This window comes from Pantherophis guttatus, chromosome 1, assembly GCF_059756535.1.
Source record: "Pantherophis guttatus breed Tessera chromosome 1, ASM5975653v1, whole genome shotgun sequence".
NCBI classification, from domain to species: Eukaryota; Metazoa; Chordata; class Lepidosauria; order Squamata; family Colubridae; genus Pantherophis; species Pantherophis guttatus.
Window position 1 is genome coordinate 298,051,379 of NC_142063.1, and position 16,415 is coordinate 298,067,793.

Here is a 16,415-nt window from a genome sequence, read left to right on the forward strand (position 1 = left end):
CTGCATTGGCATCCTGTAGGCTTCCAAGTACAATTTAAAGTGTTGAACAAAATACATAAACTATGTGTTTTCTGATTTGGCTCCCAAGTTAAATACAAGGAATCATCCCCACCAATTTGATTGTACCAGGAGAAGCACATGGTTATTTTCCATCTCATGAAGTTAAGGGTATTGAAGCTCAGAAATGTTTCTTTTCTGTGTTGGAGATATTATTCTGCAATGGTCTCCCATTAGAAGTTCAATTACGTCTGATGCCTTTCAGAATAAGCTGCACGTGGGATTCTTCCAGAGAACATATAGGGGGTAACACACCTATTTTCTGTTTAGGATTGCCAGCTTCTTTTTCTTTTAGTCATTAACATTTTTTTGCTTTTGTTTTGTTTTCTAAATTTGAGCTGTTGACAGTCGAATATTAATTTGACAAATAAATAAAATATAAATAAGCTATTTGAGTATATTTGCAAAATACACCAAGAGATATTGGAGATAAAAAAGACATGGATATGATTTCCAATGATTTAAAAAAGGCTTTCACAGGAGTACTTTCTTGTGGTTCATGCATTGCCATGACTCTATTCATGCTTACCAAAAATGTTTCATTGAGTTCAATGGGGCTACCTCTGATTAGAAATGTTACAAGTGTCAAGACCGTAGTAGCCACTAATTAAAAAGAAAACTAGATTCTGACTAACTCTTATTAACTGGATTTATTGAGAGGTAGAAATGGATTTAAAGTACAGAAAACGTGGTACCAGGAAGTCCTTACTTTAGTACCCCATTTGCTTTTAAGTAAGGTGGACATTCCTAGATTTTCTTGCTATCTACTTGTTGATGCAGTGGGGGGATGGCTACCCATTTTCTAGATGAAAGAGGAATGTGCAGATGCAATGAATTTGTAATAGTTTGCAAACTGTCATTCTGTTTCTCAGAGCTGAGAAGTCCATTATATTAAGACTCAGCTGTACATTAACTGAACTGAATAGAATTCCAGAACTTGGCAGCCTAACCACCTCTAAATTACCATCCAGACAATCAAAGGAGGACATAGGTCCTATATCAGTATCAGGGTTGCTGCAGACATGCCCAGGTCCAGTGCAACTAAAACTACATCATCATCCTTTTACTTAAACATGTAGAAATATTTAATTCTCAATTGTGGTTGATTGTGCATTTACAGACATGGTACTCATTCTAAAATAATATTCATGCTATTATGAGAGGAATGTACCTCAGGTTTTCTCTTCATTCCCCACCTCGTCCACCTTACTATAATATCTAGGTAACAATCATGAACTCAGAATTACTGGTTGTAGCTCCAATTTCTGAATTTACAAAAGCAAGGCTTTGGATACAGCAGGGACATGTATAAATTTTATAGCTATTGACATGCATGAAGATCTTGTGTTCCCATATTTAGATTGCAGGCAATATTTAATCTGCCTGGATTTACATAATAATTTCCCTTTGTTGCTGATTTCCTCTGTCTAATTCTATGTAATTTCCATTATTCTTTCAAAGTGAAATTAATAAAATTTAAGGGAGATTAGAATCTTATATAGTGGCAGTAAAATAATTAATTATTACATATATTAGTCATATACAAAGAAACCCTTCTCTTTGACAAAATTATCATATAATCTATTTCATCAGTATAACTCTCATACTATATTCTTGTACTCTATTAGATAAACATTAAACTGACATCAAAAGCAGTTTGATGGAAATATGTACTGGGAAAATGCAATGTAGTATAATTCAAATTTTAAAGGTTAGGAAGTAGTTTTATAAATACTATGAGCGTAGCGCTGCTTTATAGCATCAGTTGCGCTCTTAAGAAATGCACTGACAAACCATGAAAGTGCAGCAGAATCTGGGTTGTTGAGGAAGGTAATTTTCTGAATTTTCAAATGTTATTTGCTTGATGCTACTTCCAGTGTAAGAAGAAGAAAAAAAGAATCAAACACAAAATGGGAGGGAGGGAGGGAGGGAGGGAGGGAGGAAGAGGGAGGAAGGAAGGAAGGAAGGAAGGAAGGAAGGAAGGAAGGAAGGAAGGAAGGAAGGAAGGAAGGAAGGAAGGAAGGAAGATGCTGTGCTGCTATCATTGCTAATGATAAAGTCATCTTCAAGGAGCTTGTAAGAGATTTATTCTTTATTCTCTCTATCTACAATGTCCCTATCCACAACTAAGGTAAAAAAAAAACTTTTATATATAGGTTTACATCCCAAAGAAAGAGCCTATATAAGTGAACAGTGGTAGCTAACATGCCAAGGAGGAAATTCTTAAATTTGTACTAAGGTAGAACAAATAGAAATGTAGTTCATTTTTGTAATATGCAAGTACATGGAGTGTTTCTGTGCCAAATTCCTTGTGTGTCTAACCTTACTTAGCCAGATAAATCTCTTCTCTTCTCTTCTCTTCTCTTCTCTTCTCTTCTCTTCTCTTCTCTTCTCTTCTCTTCTCTTCTCTTCTCTTCTCTTCTCTTCTCTTTCATTCCACTCCACTCCAACCCAACCCAACCAGGGGTGGGTTCTACTTACCATTGCAACCAGTTCACAATGGGATCGTGCTTCTGATGACATCCGGGGCAGTGGGCAAGGCCTCACGCCTGTTTTACTACCGGTTCTTGTGAACTGGTCCGAACTGGGGGCAACCCACCACTGAACCCAACCCAACCCAATCTTCTGTCATTGCCTTTGTTTCACACTGATTATTATGGAAGTTAAGAGTTGATATTAAATGATGTTCTTATATAAGCCTAAGGGATAGAATAGTAATACTACTACTCATAATGATAACAAAAAAAAACCCTTTCCTAATAATTATGTTTCAAACTGTATAAAGAATTTCAAAATTTAAAAGTAGACTAGTAATCTTAAATAGGAATATAAATTTTAATTTTAACTGTAATGCCAGGAAGAAAAGGCTGGAAAAGATGTTTTATAAAGACAACCATAGCCACAAGGCTCTATTTTCTTCAGTCTGCTGGAGTTGATTAATATAGTTGACTGATTTAGTACTTGGTAAAGCTCCCTATTTTAATAAGAAAGTGATTTTAATTAAACAATAAAATTATGCTAGAACATCCTAGCTCTTGGTAACTGGTCAATTCTGAGCCTGTGTTATATCTCTTATTTTGGGAATAGCCTTCATACTTAACAGTTAAAGGAGGATCAGCATTATGGATGACTGTAAGAAAAATATAGAACCCTTGTTTTGGGTGAAATTGATTTATCTATTTGATAATGTGCTGACCATTGTTATGTGGATGTATCTTTGAAGCCAAAATCAATGAAGTTATTTTGAAATATTATATTTTTATTCATGTATAAACCAATGTTATGGTAATGCTGAAAGGCAATAGTTATTTTGTCCCTGAGTATGAGGTCTACTTTCTAATGTCTGACCATAAAGCACAATTAGTATCTATTGTTGGTAACCACAAATACGAGGCCAAGGAAATCTTCAAACACTTTGGAGTATTAGTGCTCAAACTGATGTATTGCTGATTGCAAGTTCTAGATTTTTTAAAGTTAGCCAGGATAAAATGATGTTCCAAATAGAAAAATACCTGACAAAAATAGTCCTTATCAGAGCCAGATTTGAATTGCTGGACTCCATGATAAAGTATGGATAATTTAACTATGTGCTGTATGATGACAGAAAGTGCATCTGTTGAGCTTCAGATATAGAAGGTATTATATATGTCTTGCTTGAATGTCAATTATATGCTGCAACTATATGGACAAAAACAAACTTGGAACTTCAACAATAAATTGTTGTACCTCTTTCAGGATACTAAATATGTAGTCAGCAGAACTGTCAAGTTTTTGGTTAAAGCTTTTCAGCTAAGAGCTTGTTATCGTACATAGAACAGATCAGGGTCATATGTATACAGTACATGCATTTATTTGATATACTTTGTACTGTACTTTGTTATATTTATCATTATTTTATCCCTTTGTTAGCTGGTGCATTTGTTGTATCCTAATATGGTTAATTGATTAATAAATTATTATATTAGGAATATACAGAACCACTTTTGAAATCCCTCTCTTCAAATCATTGAAAAAGTAGCATCATTTCTCAGGCTCATGCTATTGCTTCAGAAAATGTCCAATGTTCTACATTTCAACCATGGTTTGAAGGGAGGAGCTTCATATGCACTTCCACATGGAATGGGCCAACTCGCCATGGCCGACTCACTGCAGCCAATTCACTGTGGCCAACTTGCCTTGGGATAACTCACCACAGGACAATTCAACAAATACAAAAGTTAAATTAATTTTGATGGAACCGCGGTCAATAATAATAAAATAAAGAAAGTCAATTCAGAAATACAAGAGTTACAATAATTTTGATGAAAACATGGTCACCAATAATAAAAGTACCTGAATTAAACAATTAGTACAGCATTGAATTGTCCTGTGGCAAGTTATCCTGTGGTGAATTGGTTGTAACAAGTTGGCCATGGCAAATTGGCTGTGGCAAGTTGGCTGTGGTGGTTGTCCTAGACCACTTCCACATATTATAAAGCACTTCTCCAAATAATTTCCAGAACCTTGGGATCTATTGTAGTTTTCCAGATCAAATGATGCATTGGACAATATGCAGAGATTCCTTTGAAGAAAATTGAATTCAACCTGCATGCATTATGTTAGTGTGGGGAGATAAAATAGTATCTAACCATTCTCAGGTTTCATCCAGTGAATGGCATTTTTCTGTATTTATAATTTCCAATATATGCTAGGTCAGAGGTCCACAACCCCCATCCCTAGACGAGGAAGTGTTGGGTGAGTGTGTGTCCATGTGTTCGAAGCTGCATTTGTGAAAGCGGCATGCACATGCATGTGCATGCATGAAATCATCCCGTTTCCCCTGGCCCCCTGCCACCATCACCACCTCAGCCAGTCTGCCAAACCAGAAATGTTGGAGTTACCTATCTGTGCTAGGTAACTAGTTTGACATGCAAATTTGGTTTGTAATTATGCTAAAGCTTTCTTGTAAGAAAAGCCCGAAATGGTAGGCCTTCTTAATGAAGTATAGATTTGGGGGCTTGGTAAGAATCTTTTCCCTAGCAGGATGCATGTTAGTTTATTAAACTGTGGCAATTGTTCCCTTTCAATCTTCATTTTAATCTAGCTCCTTCCCAGCAGCCTCCTCCCAAAGGACAGATTGTAAATTCTTCAGCTATCAGAGTCACTTGGAATCCACCCGATTCTCCCAATTCAAATTGGCTTGCTTACAAACTATACAGAAATGGGACTCAGATCTACACAACAGAAGACTATCATCCTTACAGTGAGTGCTCGTTAATATGATATACGCCTTTATAGTTTGCTTACTTCAAAAGTGTTTTTTAATTCATTATTCATTTTATTCTCGATTGGAGCATTGTTTTACATGTTCTTCCACATATATAATATCTTGGCTGTTGTTTTTCACACATCAAGTAAATGTAATTTCAACTTTTTCTTTGTGGGTTTTAAAGTCACATTTTCTTTTTTGACCCCAATCTATTTACTGTTGCTGCTGCATTTTTAAATCAACATGATATAAAGTATGTTATGTGTGAAAAAATTTCTAGCCTATTTATTCAATCCATTAAAAAAAAACTCTTGATATATTAGGTTTCTGTGTATAGAAAAGCAGCTCAGATCCTAAAATGTTTACATTTTTGTCATTCACATACCAAAGAATGCTTTATTATTTTATATACCCTATGCTAGTTTGCTATACATAGGATTCATACAATTATAATTGGATCCTGGCATATACTGTTTGACATAAATACACTGAGAAAGTTAAAACAAAAAAAGGATATTCTTACAACTGAATAGAGTGGGGAAAGGACAAGAACTTTTCTGACTTGTAGTTGCACATACAAACATACAAACATTTCCTCTAGGTTACATTGGTGGCTATTGTTTCAGTATTTTTCAATTAATATACATTTAATAAATTAATATTTGTATATTTGTGGGTCTGTATACGATTACATTATACACACACAGGCCTTAGCTTATCAAATTATAGATACATTTCTTTACAGAACTTTTTGCAGGTTCTTAACTGTCCCAAATGCTCCCTCCCTGATTCACTCAATCATTCTATATTTACAGAATTACAAAATAATAGAGTCTTCTAGTCCAACCCCCTGCTTAGGCAGGACACCCTTTTCCATTTCAGACAAATGGTTATCCAATCTCTTCTTAAAAACTCCCAGTGTTGGAGCATCTACAACTTCTGGAGGCAAGTTGTTCCACTGATTCATTGTTCCGCCAGGAAATTTCTCCATAGTTCTAGGTTGTTTCTCTCCTTGATTAGTTTCCATTCATTGCTTCTTGTCCTGCCTTCAGGTGCTTTGGAGAATAGGTTGACCCCCTCTTCTTTGTGGCAGCCCCTTAGATATTGAAACACTGCTATCATTTCTACTTTTATTTCTGCTTTTAAATGCTCACTCATGAGACAGCTTCACTACCATCACTTTACTGTACTTAACCTGGGGACAAGAAGGGAAAGAGGGGGAAATCGCTTGTTGAATTCCAGTTCGTTGGTCAAGCTTTCGTCACTGATTCCCAGTCAATCCTTCTGAATATAGCAGTCCATTAGCCAATCTGTTCTGCAGATCTCTCTTTCTAATCATGCTTGCTTCTACTGAGCCATCAAGCTGCAGATTCTTCTTTCCATTGTGGCTGGATGCAAAGAGGACCTCCAGCACCTCTAGTTCACACAGCACAAATATAACACCATATACGTCCAACAGCCTCTTCCATTGCCTAAGAGATCTGCTCTCTGCATATTTTCATCAAAAGGCAGATGTGTCCACTCTCAAGGGTCTTAATTAGGCAGGAAACTTCTAGGTGTTTATATCACACTTTGAATAGTGCTGGCAACTAGACAAAATTCCTAAACTTTGAGACCAATGTGCAGCTCTGTACCAGTCAGGACCTCTTGCCTCCCATATTTTGTGGGTGTCTTTTCAAGATTCATTAGCAGAGTAAGCAGTTAATGTTACAATAATTAAAAGTACTACTTGTCTAATCATAGACTGATATCAATAATTTCCAGGACCCAAACTGAACTTGTATGTATTTATGTGGCTAGATAAATAGTTTGAGATTTTTGACAAACATAATTATTTGAAACCTTTGTAAATTGAGTTAATGCTACAAAATTCTTACATTTATGGCTGCTCTCAGGATGTATATAGCATTTATATTACACACAACCACTTAAAGACTTCTGCCTTCATAGAACTCCTAGTTTGAATAACAGTGTGAAATTACAGATATAAAAGCTGCCAATTTGTTAAGGAAAGTTATGAATTTATTTATTTATTTATTTAAGAAAATATATATGGCTGTCCAACTCTCAGTGACTCTGGGTGGCTTACAAAGAAAAACCTGATATAAAAAACAATAAAAAACAATAACCCCTATCACCCTGGTGACAACAATCAGTCACTTAATATCCTCAAAACCTTGCTTATTTAACTGATAGCTTTCTAGAGTCAGAGCAAAATTATGTTTAGAGTTTTTCATATCAAAGCAAGAATGCAAATAGATGCAGGTAATCCTCAATTTATAACCACAATTGAGCCCAAAATTTTGTGAGAAATTTGTTAAGTGAGTTTTGTCCCATTTTATGATCTTTCTTGCCACATTTGTTAAGTGAATCACTGAAGTTGTTAGATTAGTAACATGGCTGTTAAGTGAATCTGGCTTCCCCATTGATTTTGCTTGTCAGAAGGTTGCAAGGGGGGGGTGTCACATGACCCCGGGACACTGAAATCATCATAAATATAAACCAGTTGTCAAGCATCCAGATGTGACCATGGGGATGCTACAATGATCATAAGTATGAAAAATGGTCATAAGTCACTTTTTTCAGTGCTGTTGTAACTTTGAGCAGACACTAAACAAACTCATGAATGAAAGTAAATATATATATCCTAGGATAATGTTTCAGGATCCAATCTGAGTCAGTCACTGGGACCAGAGTTTTTGTCTTCCAAATTTTCAGACTTGTGCTGGGACTCATCTTCAGGGAAACTTCTCTCTAGCCAAGTAAATGGGCTCCAGCACGAATCCGCAAGCTTGGAACACAAAAACTCTGGTCCGAGTGACCAACCCAGATTGGATTCTGCAACAAGCAAACTGTTGTAAGTTGAGAACTTCCTGTGCATTCCAAAGAAACCTTTCTCCTTTAACTCTTAGTTTGTTTTTCTTTTTTTAATGCTTTCATTCTGTGGGGATGTTTCTGTTGATGGAAATGCTTCCATCCACTGGAGCATTGCTAACCCTTCTCCCCTGCAGTGAAACATGGGCCTTCCAAATCTTCCCCAATCCTCTGCAGTGGCTGCAGGGAAGTGACAAAGGAAAGAGATGAAAGAGTTAGATGAGCAGAAACGTTTTTGTGCACTACTGACTTTCATTCCAGGCAGTTAAAAATATTCATTCCTATGAATATTGATTATCAATTATATTGAGATATGAGTAAGGATAGACATGAGTAAGGTTAGAAGTACATACTCTGGTCATTTCCTCTTTAGCAATTTATTTGATCTTTTAGACCAGAGTTTCTCAACCTTGGCAACTTTATGCAATGTAGTCTTCAATTCTTTTTGAAATCCACACATCTTAAAGTTGTCAAGATTGAGAAACATTATTTTAGGCCAGCCATGTCTGCGTGAAAATAATAATAATGAGGACAGGCTTTATATCACTTCAGCAATGGCTGTCTGATGCTATAAAGACACTATAAGTCACTAGTGGGAAAATGATGTCTATCTGACTATTGGTCCACTTAGCCCAGTATATCTACTTTGACTAGCTGTGGCTGTTCAGAGTCTTAAGGAGAGGTTTCTTCCATGACCTGCTACCTGAATCTTTGAACTGCTAATGATTGAGCTTGAGCTTTTGAGTATATAAAGCAAAGCCTCTGACATTAAATTATGGACTCTTCCAAGACATGTTGGAGAAACACTGCTGTTTGTTCAGGACAATTCTGAACTACTTGAGTTCCTTACCAAGGGAAATTGTTGGTTTGATCTAGAACAGGGGTGTCAAACTCGAAGCCCGTGGGCCAAATCTGGCCCACAGGGTGCTTAGATCTGGCCCGCAGGGCTGCCCTGGAAATAGCAAAGAACCAGCCCGCAGTGCCACAGCCAACAAAAGTGGAGCTTCTGGGGTCCATTTTTGCTGTCAGAAGGCTGCAGGAGGATCCCCCCGCCCCACCCCAGCCACCACAGATGCCTCCTGACATGAGTGATGTCAAGCTGGCCATGCCCACCCTGGCCACACCCACCCCAGCCATGACCATCTGGCCCCCCTGAGGTCAAACACAACCATGATGCGGCCCTCAATGAAATTGAGTTTGACACCCCTGATCTAGAAGATCTCATTTTAGGTGTTTACTCCATAATGCTTTAGATTAATTCCAGAAAATATTATTTATTTGTAAAAGAAAAAGTTTTTTTATTACTATACTTATTGTAAATTTAACTAACATCCAACATTATATTTGACTTGCTTCAGATAATTAAAACACAAGAAAACAAAAACCAGCACATGCACATATGAATAAATGCAGCCCTAGCAAAAGTCATTGTAACATTAGAGACGCAGTCCAAAGAGCTTGGCTGCAACTTTAACAATAGTCTAGTAAGAAACAAAATGCAGAGGAAAGTATTTAATGCTCATAAAGTAAAAGGCAAAGATCTTGACATTTTATATTTTACAGTTCTACTAATGTTTATGCTAAATGGTTGAGGAGAAATTGATAGTAAAATATATCTTCCTTTTAAATTAAGCTTTATGTTGATTCTTCAGTAATGATTTAAAATACAGCATTTCAGGGTTGACAAGTATAATGTAACACCTTTTTTTCCTTCTCAGCAAGTTTTCTCCACACAAGGCTCCAAAAGATTCAGATCCTGGGATTTGGGGCTCATTTTCCTGAGTCAGTCTTTTAGCTCTATGGCTTGAAGCAAGCAAAGATGTTTGCTAAGTTTTAACTATTCAGCATTTTATTTACTACATTCTTTTTAAAATGATTGTCATAGTTTGGTTAATAAATATTCTCCAGCTTTGTTTTCTTTTCTTTGTCATTTTATAAGACCTATAGTCTAAAATGCAAGTTATAGTTTAATGTATACTGTAAAAATAAATGAAAGATGTTTACATACTTCATTCAGGCCTCCAGGTCTTTGTTGATAGCAATTTACTTCCGTATACCTTCTATACGTATTACATTGAAGCAAGCAACATCCACGGATTTACAAGAAGTACTGAGTTGACTTACAGAACACAACCTGGGATACCTCTAGGAAATCTGCATTTAAATCCAGTCTTTCCTGTTGGACCTTATTCTATTTCTTTTAACTGGACAGCCTTATCCAATGACACTGGTCTAATAGAGAAATATATTTTGACATGCATTTCTTCATTTGAACATCAATCTTGTGGCCAGCATGAAAGCTTGGGGACCTCTATAACTATCTGGAATTTAGTTCCATTTACAAAATACAACTTTTACGTTCAAGCTTGTACTAGTGGAGGCTGTTTGCTAAGCCAGCAACTGTCAATAGTTACTGCACAAGCACCTCCTGAAAAGCAGCTACCTCCAGTCATACAAAATATCAGCTCTACTGAATTGGCTGTAGAATGGCTCCCACCCAGGAAAGCCAATGGTAAGTTTTTGTGTTTAATTCAGCAATTTGGGGAGAATTGTACTGGATCTATATATTATCGGGATTTTTCCTGAAAACAGAATAAGTCCCTTGGATACATGAAGGCAATGTGTATAAGACTCAATGAGATTTGTTCCCTCTCTCTCTCCGCCCCCATTTACTACCTCATTTGTGGTCACATATAGAAAGGGGAGAATATCTCATGGGTACAGCACACACTTTGCATGTAGTTGGTCTCCATAGCTCTAGATAGGGCTGGAAAAACCAACTTGAAATTTTCTGCTAGCTAGTACTGGAATGGAGAGACTTCTGAGTTGACTCAGTATAATAGATCTGATGTTCTTTTGATAATATGTCACACATTACTAGCAATATAACTTCTCCTTCCAAAGATCTAACTGCTTAATTTCTACTTAAGAGAATGCATACTTATGGTCTATAATTTTCAGGAGTAGAAATAAAACTCATGGAGGTCTACAAATAATTGTTGAGATAATAGGCAGTTCATTGCATATGTATGTTATCGCTTGCTATCCTTAAACACTTAAAAGAGAAAGTGTCAAGTCCATTAAGTAACCCAGACCAGAAATCAACTCTACAGGAAAGATTTGAAAGTAGTTGTAATAACAGAATCTTGCAAATCTGATTGTGCTGTCCCTCCTCTTTTTTCTTATACTCCAGGAAATTTGGGAGGTATCTTCCTGAGGCATCTTCCTGAGTCACTTCTGAATGTTATCATGTTGCTCTAGATTTAAAAAAAATGTTTCACCCCTTTTGTCTAGGTAACAGTTCTTGCATATTTCCATCAAAGTTTTCTTTCTTATTCTATATAGAAGGTTTCTTCCCAGTGTTGACCCTTTGCAGCGTTGGATTTTTTCAACTGCTAGTTTCTGGAATTTATTTCCTATTATTAAATAGGAAATTATTCAATAGGAAGTGAAACCGTAAAGCATTTAAAAGTTAATTTCAAGAGGCCTTCACATTCTGAAGGGCTATTTTGTCCTTTTCAGAGGTTGAAGAGTATATAGGTTATGTTTATATGTTGTAGGGGTATACTATGTATACAAGTACAATGACAGTAAAGTTATGATGATGATGATGATTGGTCCTTAGTGTCATTGATATTGGCACACTTCCACCAAGGAACAACTATTCGCAAATGCATGTTTGGGAGTATGAGTTAGGCAATATACTTTGAGTCACACCAGTTTCAGCATTAGATAGTAATGACAAAAGTAGAAATGTAAATATTTTCAAAGAAATATACATTACTTGTTTTGTAAGCTGCCTGCTTTCATTTCTAGGTGTAATTATTACGTATGAATTATATATGAAAGGAGGTGTACAATCCAATGGAAGTCATGTTTCTCCTGAGAACTGTGTTTTTCAAAGCAATGGATGGTTTAATCTTCATCCAGTGGAAGACTCTGTACACGAGAAAGCTTTGACACCACCTGTAACTAGTACTGTCATCACTGATTTGGAGCCATTCACAGACTATGAGTTCCGTGTTTTATCAGCCAATATGGCTGGCAGCACAATTTCAAATTGGACATTGCAAAGAACAGCAGAGGCAGGTAATTATTGGAGTTTACATTAACCATTTAGATTAATATTTCAGAAAGAGCTTTCAAAACTTTTTGCTTGTTTTTGTTTTTTTAAGTTGGGGTTTAAGTCTAAAATGTCATTATTTTTTTTATTTAAGTTTTTAAAAAGTGGCATAGGGCAGACAGTAAGGTTTTGGCTTTCAATGGAAGTCATACATGATCTCTAATATCAATATATTGGTTTTACAATATAAGATTTAGAACAGGCAGATATTGATTTCCAGTGACTTCATACTCACTTTACTTATTTTGACTAATGATATTTAGCTGCTAAAAACTTTTACTGTGTTCATTTAAATAAATAAATAAACCTCTAAGAAACTTACCTAAATCCACTGATTTCTATTAAATTTATACTGAAAATTAATTCATGAGAATTTGCTAAAAGCTAGAATTTCTCAAAGCAGAAAAAAAGGTTACCAAGGATACAAACAGATTCCACAACTTCTGCAAGAGGGCAATGAATTGTTTATATAACTTTAGCCTTGATTTGCAATCAAGAGTCTTCCTGGTTGTGACATTTCTACAAATCTTAGGTAAATTTGAGGCAGCTTAGGAAGGGAATGTGAATTGATAGGAAGAATTGAAAAACTAGTCTTACTAATTCTACTACTTGGGTATCTAAGTCCAAAACACTTTTTGGCTGAGCAAATTAAATAATAGCTTCAAGCCAAGGATTTCACTTTCATTTGCTTGTGAAGTTAAAACCTCCAGCAGATTTTTCTGAAGAGTGATATATAAGAAGTCTTTCTAAAACACTGCCAATTAATGGTGCCTGAATAAGTTCTAAAACACGGAATTATCTTTAAAAAATTGGAGGTCATAAAATTAAATCACACACTAACACACACACAGGGAGAGAGAAAAAGAGAGACACTAGGCAGAAATATGCACTTCCAAGCTTCTCAGTAATTAAATGTACCGTACTTTGTTGAATTACTCAGTCTTCCTTTTAATCAGGTTTTCCCAAGTCAAGATAAGCCTGTGCTTTACATGAAGCCTATATTGTATTTAAAATTTAAGTGGTGGTTTGTGCCTTATAGAAAAAAAAAAAGATCCAAGAGTTTGCTTATAAGGTGGCAAATGTTTACTTTGAAGTTGTAGCTTTAAAAAAATATGAAAATTCCTTTTAGTCCTGAAAATTAATTTCTACAAGCTGCTTATTTAGGAATTGGATGCAAAGAGCCATTTTATCAAGTTTAACAGATGGTATTTTACAAATATAGTGGGAAAACGTGCCTGACACATGTTGTTCATTTATTTTATGATAAATTAGCACATTTATTTGTGTTTTAGCTCCTGTATTCATGCCACTTCCATCAGTATTCCCTCTTTCACCATATTCTCTGAATGTGTCTTGGGAAAAGCCACGAGATAATGAAGCAAGAGGAGAAGTGATGGGGTATAGCGTCAATGTAATTACTGAACAAAAAATATTGCCAATGTTTTCTCAGGTATTATTGTTATTAGCAATCTGTTTTCTCTGCTTATTGATGTATGGATCCTCTAAAGTGGTCCCAATCTTTATGGCTATGCCAAATTGAAATTTGCCAATGGAGCAGTGCCTAGATTTATTAAAATACAGTGAGATATCAAAGTTATTATGGCAAACTGCCCAAGGTGGATCTGACTATTTATTTGCATTCTTGTCAAAGGGAAATAATGATTTTTGAAAGACTCTTCTGAAGTTAAGTTGCCCTTTGTGAACATAAATATGTGGTTTTATTCTGAAAAGATATTCAATAAGCCCAATATGGATATACCATTTTCTATTTTTCTGGTTATGCCTAAAAGATTGGATATGGGCTGTTTTACCCTTCCCCATTCCTTTTTTTCAACTGATATTATTATTATTATTATTATTATTATTATTATTATTATTATTATTATTATTATTATTATTATTATTATTATTATTGTTTGGTTAATCTTTAGTGAGATTCACAGCCTTTGAGGCTGGTTAATAGCTCAGCAGCTCGAGTCCTAACCAAGGACCTAGGAACTGTTAAGGTATCGTCGGAGGATGTAAGCTGTTCCGAGTAAGGTGGTTTTTTGTAGAGTCAAAAGGTTGAAGTTCGGCAAATTTAGAATTTCTAAATAGCGGGGTAGCCCTTTGGGTATTGCTCCGAGGGCTCCAATTACAATCGGGACAACACACGATTTCTTTTTCCACAGTCGCTCAACTTCAATTTGTAAGTCCCGGTACTTTGTGATTTTTTCTTGCTGCTTATCTTCAATTCGTGCATCACCAGGTATTGCAATGTCAATGAACCATACTTTTTTCTTTTCAACTATTGTTATGTTAGGTGTGTTGTGGACCAAGTGCCTGTCAGTCTGAATCCTAAAGTCCCACAAGATCTTGAGTTTCTCATTCTCTAAAACTTTCTCAACCTGATGTTCCCAGTGGTTTTTGCTGTACTCAAATCTAAACTTCTGGCACAATTTCCAGTGAATGATTTTAGCAACACGGTCATGGCGTTGTAGGTAGTCAGTTTGTGAAATTTTGCTGCACCCACTGATCAGATGGTCAACTGTCTCTTCTTTTTCATTGCAGAGGCGGCATTTGCTGTTGGTGGTAACATGTTGAATTTTTGCCTTCATACAGTTTGTGGCTAGGGCTTGTTCTTGAGCTGCCAAAATAAAGCTTTCTGTTTCTTTTTTCAGTACTCCTGATCTTAACCAGTTCCAAGTTAGTTTCTGGTCAGCTTTGCCTTCAATACTTTTCAAGTATTGGCCATGCAGAGCTTTGTGTTTCCAATTTTCAGCTCGCTGCTCAATTACTTCTTTCTTATATTCTGCTTTTGTTTTAGTTGTCTTTAAAAGGCCTCCTTTATTTACTTCCTTAATCATTGGTTCTTCACTTTTCTGGATGTAACCATTCAAGCTGCATTTTTCTTCTTCCACAGTCTGCTTTACTTGTAGGAGTCCTCGACCACCCTCTGCTCTTGGTAAATATAATCGGTCAACATCACTTTTAGGGTGCAAGGCATGATTCATTGTCATAAGCTTCCTTGTTTTTCTGTCCAAATTGTCTAACTCCATCTGGGTCCAGTCAATTATTCCTGCAGAGTATCTAATCACAGGTATAGCCCAGGTATTTATGGCTTTTATGATGTTTCCTCCACTCAATTTGGACATTAATATCTTGCGAATTCGTCGAATGTACTTGGCTGAAGTTAATTCCTTGACTTTATTATGCATTAAGTCAGAGGCTTCTAAAATCCCCAAGTACTTGTAGCCTTCTTCTGATTTTACTGCCTTTATCATTTCTTCATTCTCTAGTTCTATTCCATCCTCTTCTATGATCTTGCCTGCTTTGGTTGCTGTTGTTGCACATTTGTCAATTCCAAACTGCATACCAATGTCTTGGCTGAATTCTTTTGTGTTTTCAATTAATAAATTCAGTTCAGCTTTTGTTTTACCAAACAGCTTCAAATCATCCATGTACATCAAGTGCGAGATTTTCAGTCCTTTCTTTGCAAGTTCGTATCCACAGTTCATCTTCTTCAAAATGATTGTCAGTGGTAGCATTGAGAGTATAAAAAGTAGGGGTGAAAGGGAATCGCCCTGGAAAATGCCTCGTTTAATTTCAACTTCACCCAGTTCTTCTTCATTAGCCATAAGTTTTGTTTTCCAGAGGTTCATTGAAGATTCCATGAATTTTTGTATGTTGCTGCTGATGCCTAATATTTCCAGGCATTTCTTGATCCAGCTATGGGGAACTGAATCAAATGCTTTCTTATAGTCTATCCAAGCCATGAACAGGTTGGTTCGTCTTTTCTTTGAGTTCTTTAGGATTATCTTGTCGATCAGCAATTGATCTTTTGTTCCTCTTGAGTTTTTGCAGCATCCTTTCTGTTCTACAGGAAGCAAGTTATTTCTTTCCAGGTATCCATAGATTTGGTTTGCAATGATACCAGTAAGAAGCTTGTATGTTGTTGGCAAGCAGGTGATTGGCCTATAGTTTCCAGGGTCCTTTCCTTTTTCTTTATCTTTTTGGATCAAAAATGTCCTTCCAGTTGTCATCCATCCATCATTTTCAGGTGTTTTTAGGATCTGGTTCATCTGGGTTGCCAATCTTTTGTGCAGACTTGTAAGTGCCTTTAACCAGAAGCCA

General features: G+C 36.1%; 1 protein-coding gene across 1 annotated transcript in view; it reads left to right on the plus strand.

Annotated features, from left to right (window-relative positions):
* Positions 1-16,415, plus strand: part of USH2A (usherin) — a 458,447-nt gene that overhangs the window by 94,178 nt on the left and 347,854 nt on the right. Inside the window, exons 15-18 of the mRNA XM_087891378.1 lie at positions 5,141-5,299; positions 10,197-10,691; positions 11,996-12,268; positions 13,595-13,752. Coding sequence (XP_087747504.1) covers positions 5,141-5,299; positions 10,197-10,691; positions 11,996-12,268; positions 13,595-13,752 — 1,085 coding nt within the window. The remainder of the gene's footprint in view (positions 1-5,140; positions 5,300-10,196; positions 10,692-11,995; positions 12,269-13,594; positions 13,753-16,415) is intronic.